The 11,917-nt window shown below is 37.3% G+C and overlaps 1 protein-coding gene across 1 annotated transcript; it reads right to left on the bottom strand.

The window, feature by feature from the left end:
- Positions 1-4,107: 4,107 nt before the first annotated feature.
- LOC126789340 (lignin-forming anionic peroxidase-like) lies at positions 4,108-5,764 on the bottom strand. The gene is made up of 4 exons (XM_050515482.1): positions 5,555-5,764; positions 5,126-5,314; positions 4,691-4,853; positions 4,108-4,563 (listed from the first exon to the last, which is right to left on the bottom strand). Exons 1-4 carry the CDS (start codon positions 5,762-5,764, stop codon positions 4,151-4,153), a joined length of 975 nt encoding a protein of 324 aa, XP_050371439.1. The 3' UTR covers positions 4,108-4,150.
- Between the last annotated feature and the right edge of the window lie 6,153 nt (positions 5,765-11,917).

Here is an 11,917-nt window from a genome sequence, read left to right as displayed (position 1 = left end):
CAAATAAACTTAATTGAATAACACACTTTTAGTTCTCGAAACTAATTTCTACTTCGAACGACAAAATAAAAGGCGTAAAATGTGAATTAAATCAAATTACCATTCCTTTAATTTCTGATAAATTAAAAGAAATGGTATTGAAAATTTGGGTTATTACACATTAATCCTACTGCACTTCATTCAAATCTCACCGTCCGGCGTCAGTTCGACAGACTTGTATGGGGGATATGAATCATCAATCATTCCACAAAGCTCGATCTCAAAGTTAAGAATATGCTGGTTTTATTTTTCGCCTTGAAAGTGGATCTGGTTCAAAACTTAAAAACTGAAGTTATCATTGGAAACAGCCCACTAGTTGTAGACGCCATAAAACATAACGTACCTGGGAAGGCCAGGCAACATATTTAGAAAATTGGGCTTAAATTGTTCCAAAAAGAAGAGCTCGACCAGCTTCAACTCAATTTTTCGAACTGTAAGATAAAATATATCCCTAACTTTTATCTGAGAAAAAAAACTTGTTACTTTCACAAAAAGGAATATGAAATTGCAATTTTTTAGTCTTTTAGTATAAATTCACAAGCCAAATGAAATGGCATACAAGCCAATAATTTACATACGAATATTGAAACAATAAGTGGAGTCTTCGTTGAGGCGTAACTTACCTAGGTAAGTAGTTTATCTGACAATATTATTGTAACGACCACAAAATTTCGAGCTTAAAAACTCAAAATTCTAAAGTCGTTAAACACAAAATAATCTCAATAAAATCGAAATCATTAAAGTGTCACAGCGGATCAATTCTGAGTTCTCAATACAACTCAGACGAACCAATTATTACAACCCAAATTTATAATCCATACATAAAATGGAAATGTAATAATCCTCACAAATCACTCACAAATCTCACAAATAAAATCACACCAGTTCTCACACACAAATCCACGCTAAAACCTCACCACAAGTAGGATACGAACGACTTCGAGCCTCCGGATTCGTCGCTCAATCTCCACTAATCAGCACCTGCAGAGTTATCCCCTACACCATCAGATTAGTGCACCGAGATTGTAAACACAAACCCGGTAAGCTTTACAGCTCGTATGAGTAAAATGAAAATAAAACTCGCATATTTATGCATATGCGAAAATCCACAAATCAAACAAATATAAATGCACTCATGAGTCAATGGACGGCCCATCTGGTTGTCCCAAAGAAATATGAAAAGAAGTTCTCATGAGAAATTAAGTAACCCTTCTGGTTACCCAAATGCATTTATAATACGGGTACCAAGAACGCTGGTACACATCTGTTACCCCTCTCGTAATACACCGCCGAAATTTGGTAGCCACCCGCTACCCAACATCCAAAACAATCTGAGTACCCATGAGCAGATAACCACCCGTTACCTCACATGCAGTACTAAGGCAGACAGACTAGAGCTCTAACTGTATCGTAACTTTCGCCCGGCCAAAGGCTAGGTTTCGACTTGCCAAACACGTATAATAATCTCACATCATATTGTACCAAAAATCAGGTCCGAAGACAATTCACATTTTAACAATCTCAATGTTAAAAATCACGTACAATAATCTCACTTCATATTGTACAATTCAAATCACATGCTCAATATAATCACAATAAAATCATAACAGTATATTATATAGCAAACTATATATATTCGTACTTATTTACCATTTATACAACACATATATAGTCCACTATATCTTATACATGTCATATTTCACCACACATGCTCAATACACAATCTTCCGTCATCGAAATAACCATTTCTAATGAATTAATAACAGTATATAATATAATGAACTATATATATATGTACTTATCACCATTATACAGTATATATGTAATCCACTAAATTGTATACATGTTGTAATTCATTATTAAATACTCTTGCAAAATCTTGAATCACTGCGAGGGTAGATTCGTAAATACGTGAGATTTTACTCACCTTATTGACTTGAGCGTAATTCCACAATTCCCGAAGATAGTTCCTTTCCTTGATTTAACGATCACCTTGAAAAGATAAGAAAAGAATTTAGAATCGTTTCGTAAACCTTTAAATGCCGAAACAGTAATAATCGGTTACTGTTCAGCAATTTTCGGTTTTACGAAGTTACTGTTCGGTGTTACTGTTCACTGTTACTATTCACGGTTACTGTTCAAATATACAATAAATACGTATTTTTGTACGTATAAATACTATATACGTATTTCTGTACGTATAAATACTATATACGTATTTCTGTGCATATAAATACCATATACGTATTTCTGTACGTATACGTACTGTTTAAATGTAAATACAATCTCAGTAAATAAAATTTACTAAATTACTTTTTATATTTACTGAAAGTAATTTATATTTACATTTATCGTAGGTAAAATTTAATTACATTTACCGTACGTAAATAAAATTTACATTTACATTTACCGTACTTAAGTAAATTACCAAAATACCCTTCTCAGAATCACTGTTCACGCGCCGCCGCACGTGGCGGCGCGTGGGGTGCACGTGGCGGCGCGTGGGGTACACGCGCCACCCGCCGGCAGGCCGCGCGTGACGCTCACGCGCCACTCACTGTGGCAGCGCGTGAGGCACACGCGCCGAGCCCAGGGACGGCGCGTAGCACGCCACCGTCGCCCCATTTCTCTCCCTTTTTCCCCCCTCTTCTCCGCCACGGCCTCCCGCCACCTCCTACTCTTTCCACGCGCCGCCTAAGGCGGCGGTAATCTCCCTCTCCCAACCACCTCCGATTCGTCTCCAATCAAACGAAATTCAACAACAAACACACACAATCCATCAATTACTTCCTACCATACCTCGATTTGAAGTCACAAACCCCTATCTTGCATCGAGGAACTCGGATTTGTTGGCGATGTTCAATCTCTCGGGGTGAAAACGTATCGACGCGATTTGGCTCCAAATCTGATGGCAAGTGGTGCAAAGGGCGAGAATCGACGTCTAGATACCCTCCTCCGAGCCCTTGCGTCGCCGGAGGTCGAGCGGCTACGAGTTGCAGTGGCTTGGTGGCGTCGCGTAGGCCTCACGGTGGCACGAAAGGTGACGTCGTGCTCGGGGTTTGGAGAGGAGAGCCGTGCGGTGCTCCTGGCCTAGGCGGTGTCGACCACGTCTCCTTGTGAAGGGAGATCGATGGTGAGGCCGAGAGGAAGAGGGAGAGAGTTCGGGGAAGAAGAGAGAGAAAGGAGAGAAAGAAAAGAGGGAGGCGGAGAGAAGTGAGAGGAGAGGGTTTCCAATTTTGGAACCCTAACTGATAAATGTCCCTTTTATACCCCCTTTCCATATCGGAAACTAACTTCAATCGTTAATAACTTTTACGTACAACGTCCGATTAGAACGCGTCACATATCCACGAACTCGTATTAACGAGCTCTACAACTTTCGTGAAGAAAGTTTTCGCAACCGAGCGACGGAATAAAAGTCGATAAATTCGTTCGGAAACGTAACGTTTTCTTATTAAACATTCTCGGAACGTTTCCGTTTCCGTTTCGTAAAGTTTGCAAACAATCAATTTCATTTTAATTGAATTTCATAACTTTATAGAATTCAATTCAATTCAAATATTGTTTTAAAAATCTAGGGTTATTACAATTATGATCATGGGTTCACACTTCACTAAGATATGTTAAAGATGTGAGTTGATAAGTATGATATGTTGACTCTAAATATTTTTAGACTTCTATAATTAAACCTTTAGTACGTAGAGATTTATTCTATGCTCCGGAACCGTTGTTAGCTAGGTAGTGATCCGAACTAATATGTAGTGTTTTTTGACACATCGTCCACTCTGTTAATCGTCTGCCAAATCACTCACATGTTGTACTCAATAGAACTTCTTATTCTTCTTTTTTTTTTGGAAACCCAATTTTTTTTAACTACAATATGTTGCTTAGGGCAGAATCAACATTGATTATGTGAAGCACTAGCTAGAAGGAGTTAACGGCACAAAAACAATACAACGCTAATTTAATATGTTGCACGCGTATAATATTATGGTACGTAAAGTTATATAGCAGTTACAGAGAAAATTATAAGTTCTTCAGTTGCGGAACATTACCTTTACCCTTATGTTCTGGACTTATGATCCTTATTCAAGACACTACGATCACTTAGTTAATTAACTCTTTTACAATCTGTCCTAATCTCTCCATCACTACCGGTCAAAGGTTTTATATTTCCCATATTGATCATGGACTTAGCAAAGCTGTCAAAGAAATCGCTTTGGCTATTAGCAAATCGGTCCACAATGGAAACTGTGTCGGCACCACTGGTTGAAAACAGTTCCTGATCGGTCTGAAGAAGCCCCTGCTTGTTCTGAAGGTTTGTGAAGTAGTTGTTGTCGAAGCCATTGGGTGTAGAAGGATCAAGGTTGGCCAATGTACCTCCCGCACCGCCGTCTGGACATGTTTGGCGTAGGGTTTCCAAGTAAGTTGTGTCCAAGCTCGGGTCAGGGTTCCCGGTACCGCTGAAATTGTACAGGCGGTGCACGAAAGTCGAACACCTTGCCCGGCCAAATGTATGAGCACCTGCAAAAGAAATCAACCATAAGCAAATGACGTATTTAGTCGTGCAATTTCTTACTACATCATGTAAAACTCTAGTAATAATTAACTGTGTGATTAAACATCAAAGGTTAGATTCTAACAATCTAACCTGATAAAGCCACGAGATCTGTTGAATCAAGTCCTGCATCCGTGAATTTTTTGGCAATTTCTTCGAGGGTTTCAAAAGGAGTTGGAATGGCGGAAGTACCACCTCGGTTGGCTGTCCTACTGTCTCTTCTTCCGAATTGAACTTCCCAAGTCGGTCCTCCATTCTGCAACATTAATGAACAGGTTCATTTTTTGACCCAGTTAGTACTTTAAGGGGGACAAGACAGATCACATATATGACCAAGATAGTATATATATTTCTTTTCTTTTATATCTTTTGTGTCTATTTTTTGTTTTGGCGAGGCGGGAGTCGACCATATCGTTGATCCGTTCACTATTTGACCTTCTAGCAAGGTAGCTATAGCTAACTTGGTCATACTGTTGGAACTGGAAATTAAAAGAATAATTAAATTGAAAGAATAGAGAGCTAAGTTACCTCAGAAACGAGTATCTGAGAAGCAAGAGCCACGATATCAGCACAGGAGACAACACCAGGGCAAACATTCTCTAGCGCAGTTTTGATGTCATCAATTACAGGATATCCACCTGTGGATAGATTTGGAGCCCCATTTTTTTCACTGTCTATGCCGTCTGCATCATCGAGCAAAAGTGATGCATCACACCCCTGCATATGCATCCTGTTAATAAGAATCAAACACAGAAGTAATAATTTGTGATCGACTTGTAACTGAACTTTTGACACATTAAGGTAAAAATTCACTTCATAAATAGTTAATTGACAATCTAGGAAACAAATAAATGTGTGTGTAAACTGTAAAGTGCATGAGTGTATCATATAATGATATGCAGAAACCTTTGAAGTCATGACTTATACATGAGAGATTAATTATAAGGTATGCATTACATTGACAAAGCAGTCGTGGAAGTGAACCCGGATGAGCTTGGCGCCAATACGAATATCATTCTGTTGAGCTTCCTCCACCACATTACGAACCACACTCGATATATTAGGGCATGTTGTGTCGTAAAAAGTGGAGCTGAGCTGAGCATTGGAGTTGCCCAACACAGCGGTAAAGAGAACAATGGCTGCTGCAAGATATGAGAACGAAGGCATGATGGTTATAGTACTGGGGAAAGTGAAACTCGATTTGAGGAGAAGCTATTTGCTAATTAAGAATCTTTTTAACGTTGGAGATGAGATTGGTGTTGATTAATGGAGACTATTAATACATCTCAACCCTTTTTATAGAGAGCTGATGTGCCTAAATCGAGTTATTCGAGTACGTAGTCGGTGAATAATGGATACCATATCTGTAGTCGTCCCTAGCTAACATTTTTGTCTGTTCAATCATTCCGGCAACTTTGAATATTATACGTATCTGGAATCAGACCTTTTCTACATAAGCTTAACTTGCTAGTAAAAGAATTTTCAAAGCTCCGAGTAAGTGTGGGGGCGCGAATAGTTCTATTACTTCTATGTATGTTGTTACGTACTTTTCAATGGAAATAATTGGAGTTTGCTGCCGCCAATTATGTATTGTCAACTGATTATTAATTGAAGGATACTACTTATTGCCTACTTAACATTCACGTACAGTGGTGCTAGCTACATATTATTTAGTACGTACAAACACGTACTGTAAATTTCACAGCTGATATCAGTGATATGTATAATTTCTTTTAATCAAGATCCTTTAGGCAAGTAACTGATTGGTGTCCAAAACATTTACTGTGCGTTGGGATAACCTCAAATTCCCAACAATTTAAATGAAAGTTGGTATTTCAGGATTCATTATCTTAAAGTAAGATGTTTTGATTAAAATGATGTGAAAATTGTAGTTCATGTGGAAAATAAATAAGAAAAATTAAGATGGAGTTACCCCACTTGAATTTCATAAAACAAAAGGTTTTTTTTTTCTGAATTCCTTCTAAATCATCTTAATTTTTATTATTTTAAAAGTTCTTCATTATGTAATCCAAACAATTAAATTCTTCAAATGATATAATTGAAATATATTGAACTCTAATTCCCATAATTTTATAATTTCTATGGAAACCTAAATTCCAGTATCCAAACACACTTAGTTAATTTGGATCATGATAGGTTGTTCACCCCCTATAAGGCTCAAACCAAAAATGATATATATATATATATATAGACGATTAAGTACTCTCATTAAATTTCCTCGCTACATACATACATTTAAGCTTACTTCGCAATTTTCGTTGCTTGCAATTGTTATACTTAAGCATATATACCTGTACATTGGTGCATGCTTGGTTATATATTGTTTGGTACTCGATCATTGAAATTTTCTGATTTTTGATGACGACGTAACGTCGGTCATCGAAGTAATCGAACTATTCAGTATCCAAATAGCCCTTCAAACTAACGGCTATTTTGTCAAACGTGGGATGTGCTCGCTGAGCTCAGATGTAAATCAAAAGGTAAAAACAAAATGAACACATGTGTTCAAATGATCATATATATCCAACCACATTTTGCGATCTCTCTGAGTTAGTCATAGCCTACAAATTGATTAATGTCATTGCTTCGTAGAAGAATACGACTATACTAGACTATAAAGATTAAAGTATCAAACTATCCAAAATGATATGTACGTATTCATCCATGATCCATTTTGTTAAATAAGGTTCGACCCCGTCCAGCTATATATAGCCTCCCAAAGCTGACTACCATTACACTTCTTGAAACTCAATTAGTTCATTAATGAAATGTGTTTGCCAGTACTGGTTGTATTATTACTTGATTTGTCATAAATAACGTTGAAATTTGGGGTTGCTTATAGTTGTTATAGATAGGTTTGTGATTTAGTGCATCAGGGTTCTGTCTCAAAACCGCTCCTTAATTAATCAGTTACTTGACTACTTCTCATTCTTGTTTATTTTTGTCGACAAAGTTTAGTCATTGTTAACGTAGTATAGTATAGATCATAGCTATACTACCTCTCTTTGTTAATTAACGTCGATATTAGCTCACAACTCCGATCCTTAACTTGGTTCACCAGTTAAAAGTACTTGCCATGATGCAACCTTCACTACCAATTCGTTTACAACTCCTCCGAAGCTTCATATCATGGGGTTTCTAGGCTTCTGGTTGAAAATTGATGTATGCATGGAGCAATTACGTATAGAATAAAGTCAATAAATAGCTCGCATGAATTGAAACTTTAGAGAAATATACGGAACACGTACTGTTCTTGTTTTGTAGTAACTTTTTTTCGACGTACAGAAGTACCAGAACTTTTTTGTAGTAGTTGATCAATATCATTCTTAGCGTTAGATTATCAATTATTAAGTTCTTCGTTCAAGTTAAAAATTTGACTAATCAACTCAAACTATCAAATTTTGTGCATTTGATGAGCTGAAATGAAACTGATTTATATGAATATATATGGTATATATTGGAGCTTGAGGAGAACTCTCCTACTCTCCTAGCCTGCACCAATTCTTTTATAATGAACGAAAGAAAAATAGATATCTCAATTATAGAAAGCATGTCCAATCTCATTAATATTAGCCGTGAGTTCTTTAAGATGAAACTTATTTGTCTAAGTTGGTAATGGGTTTCTATTTCAAATTTTCAATCATATAATGGACTATCTATATATAAATAATATGGATATATATATATATAGTCACTATCTAGAGTGAAGCTTCACTCTGAAATTTCAGAATGAATTTCCAATTTTAGCACACTTTTCGGTCAAATTTTTTCACCATAAGCAATTCAATATTTAGGTATGCTATTCAAGATCATCTCTACAAAATTTCATCTAATTTGGACATCGTTAAGGTATTGAAATTAGATTAAATCAATGAATGAATTAAAACTGTTCAACGTGAACCGTTCGTGTAAATATCAATTTTGAAAGCTCAAACCACTGTCAAATTGGATGAAACTTTGTAGAGATGATCTTGAATAACATACCTAAATATTGAATTGCTTATGGTGAAAACATTTGATCGAAAAGTGTGCTAAAATTGGAACTTCACTCTGAATAGAGACTGATATATATATATATATATATATATATATATATATATATATATATATATATATATGTTGAATTATGAGGCGTAAGTAAGTCGATCACTCGGTTTCAAGTCTTCAACACATGCATATATACAAACTCAGACTTTCTTACATTGTAACGGTCCCAAAATTTCGAGCTTAAAAACTCAAAATTCTAAAAGTCGTTAAACACAAAATAATCTCAATGAAACCGAAATCATTTAAGTGCACAGCGGATCATCACTGAGTTCTCAATACAACTCAGAAAACCAATTATTACAACCCAAATTTATAATTTAACATTACATAAGATGGAATGTAATAATCCTCACAATCTCTCACAAAACTCACAAATAAAACCACATCAATTCTCACACACAAATCCTTGCTAGAAAACCTCACCACAAGCAGGATACGAACGACTTCGAGCCTCCGGAGTCGTCACTCAATCTCCACTAATCAGCACCTGCGGAATTATCCCCTACACCATCGAATTGGTGCACCGGGATTGTAAACACAAACCCGGTAAGCTTATAGCTCGTATGAGTAAAATCAAAATATAATTCGCATATCAAAATATACGAAAAATCACAAATCAACAAATATAAATGCCCTCATGAGTCAATGGACAGCCCATCTGGTTGTCCCAAAGGAATATGAAATGAAACACTCATGAGAAAATTAAGTAACCCTTCTGGTTACCCAAATGCATTTATAATACGGGTACCAAGAACGCTGGTACACGTCTGTTACCCCTCTCGTAATACACCGCCGATATTGGATAGCCACCCGCTACCCAACATCCAAACAATCTGAGTACCCATGAGCAGATAACCACCCGTTACCTCACATGCAGTACTAAGACAGACAGACTAGAGCTCTAACTGTATCGTAACTTTCGCCCGGCCAAAGGTTAGGTTTCGACTTGCCAAACACGTACAATAATCTCATATCATATTGTACCAAATCACGTCCGAAGACAAATCAACATTTTAACAATCTCAATGTTAAAATCACGTACAATAATCTCACATCATATTGTACAAATCAAAATCACATGCTCGATATATTTTGTCATCAAAATGACATCATCACAATAAAATCATAACAGTATATTATATAGCAAACTATATATATATGTATTTATTTACCATTTATACGATATATATATATATATATAATCCATTATATCTTATACATGTCATAATTTATAAACATGTCTGAAGACAAAACATTAAACAAACTCCATATTAAGCTCACATGGTTGTCATCGAATTAACCAAATCCAGATGAATTCATAACAATATATAATATAGAAAATTATATATATATGTACTTATTTCCATTTATACAATATATATAGAATCCACTATATTGTATACATGTCGTATTTCAATATTAAAAACTCTTGCAAATATCTTAGAATCACTGCAAGGGTAGATTCGTAATTATGTGAGATTTTACTCACCTTATCGAGTCGAGCGTAATCCCACAATTTCCGAAGATAATTCCTTTCCTCGCTTTATAGATCACCTTGAAAAGATAAGAAAAGGATTTAGAAACGTTTCGTAAACCTTTAAATGCCGAAACAGTAATAATCGGTTACTGTTCAGCAATTTTCGGTTTTACGAATTCACTGTTTACAGTTACTATTCACGATTACTATTCACTGTCACTATTCATAGTACTGTTCGTGTATTACTATACAATACACAAAATAATACGTATTTCTGTATGTATACATATTGTTTGCGTATTTCTGTACGTATACATATTATTTAAATGTAAATACAATCTCAGTAAATAAAATTTACTAATTACCTTTTACAAATTACTTTTTACAATTACTAAAAGTAATTTATATTTACATTTACCGTACGTAAAATTTAATTTACATTTATCGTACGTAAATAAAATTTACATTTACATTTACATTTACCATACGTAGTAAATTACCAAAATACCCTTCTCGGAATACTGTTCACACCTCCGCCGCATGTGGCGGCGCGTGGGGTGCACGCGCCACCTTCGGCAGGCCGCGCGTGGCGCTCACGCGCCACTCACTGTGGCAGCGCGTGGGGCTCACTTTGGCAGCGCGTGGGGCTCACGCGCAGAGCCCAAAACCGGCGCGTAGCACGCCACCGCCGCGCCCAATCTCTCCCTCCTCCTTCTCTCTTCCTCCCCATGGCCTCACGCCGCCCCTAGACTACCTCACCCTCTCACACGCGCCGCCTAAGGCAGCGGTGCTCAACCCTCATATCCACACCTCTGATTCTCCTCAATCCTTCTCCAATTGATCCATAAATCTCCCAAATCAAATCCAAACATCCAACAATCACAAACCACAAATCAATTACATTAATTTTTACCTAGTTCGAACGATGGAAACTCGATTTGTCGTCGGTGATGCGTGAGAAGCCGGCGACGTCGATTCAAGCAGCGGTGAGCTTGAGGGTTGCTGCGGAGGTCTCGCGGTGCTTCCAGGGTCAGGCGGTGCGGGGCAAGGCAGCTTGGAGGCGGAGATCACGGTGCGATGCAGAGGGAGGCTCGGGGAGAGAGAAGGAGGTCTCGGTGGCGAGCTAGCACGTCGCAAGCTTGGGGGTTGGAGAGGAAGGTCACGCGATCCTTCTGGGCATGGCGGTGCAGGCCACGGAGGGCTGAGGACGGAGATCGGGGAGGGAGAGTGACTTGAGAGAGAGAGAGGGAAGGTTTCGGGGAGAGAGAGTCGAGAGGAAAGAGGGAGGCGGGCCGAAAGGGAGAGAGAGGGTTTCCAATTATGGAAATCCTAATCTCATAAATGCTCTATTTATACCAGTTTCCAAATCGGAAACTAACTTCCGACATTAATAACTTTTACGTAAGATGTCCGTTTCGAACGCGTCACATACCCACGAACTCGTATCGACGAGCTCTACAACTTTCGTGAAGAAAGTTTTCGTAACCGAGCGACGGAATAAAAGTCGATAATTTCGTTCGGAAACGTAACGTTTTTCTTATTAAACGTTCCGAGAACGTTTCTGTTTCCGTTCCGTAAAGTTGCAAACAATTATATTCATTTAAACTGAAATTCATAACTTTATAGAATTCAAGTTAAATCAAATAATGTATTTGAAATTTAGGGTTATTACATACATATTTTCATTTGGTTCTCGTTGCATAATATGTTAGAAATTATGGAATATACGTATATTGAAATGAAAGAACAGAAATTAAAGTAAAAAAGATCGAAAG

Source organism: Argentina anserina, chromosome 3, assembly GCF_933775445.1.
Source record: "Argentina anserina chromosome 3, drPotAnse1.1, whole genome shotgun sequence".
NCBI lineage: Eukaryota > Viridiplantae > Streptophyta > Magnoliopsida > Rosales > Rosaceae > Argentina > Argentina anserina.
Note: the sequence above shows the minus strand (reverse complement) of the source record. Positions and strands in the feature narration are given on the sequence as shown.

What these genes read in the sequence shown, in the direction of transcription:
- LOC126789340 (XM_050515482.1), bottom strand. Translation starts at nt 5,764, where the DNA reads ATGCCTTCGTTCTCATATCTTGCAGCAGCCATTGTTCTCTTTACCGCT. An exon ending in TCCACGACTGCTTTGTCAAT is followed by an intron (nt 5,315 to 5,554) that starts GTAATGCATACC and finishes ATGCATATGCAG; the next exon opens with GGGTGTGATGCATCACTTTT. An exon ending in AGATCTCGTGGCTTTATCAG is followed by an intron (nt 4,564 to 4,690) that starts GTTAGATTGTTA and finishes TTTCTTTTGCAG; the next exon opens with GTGCTCATACATTTGGCCGG.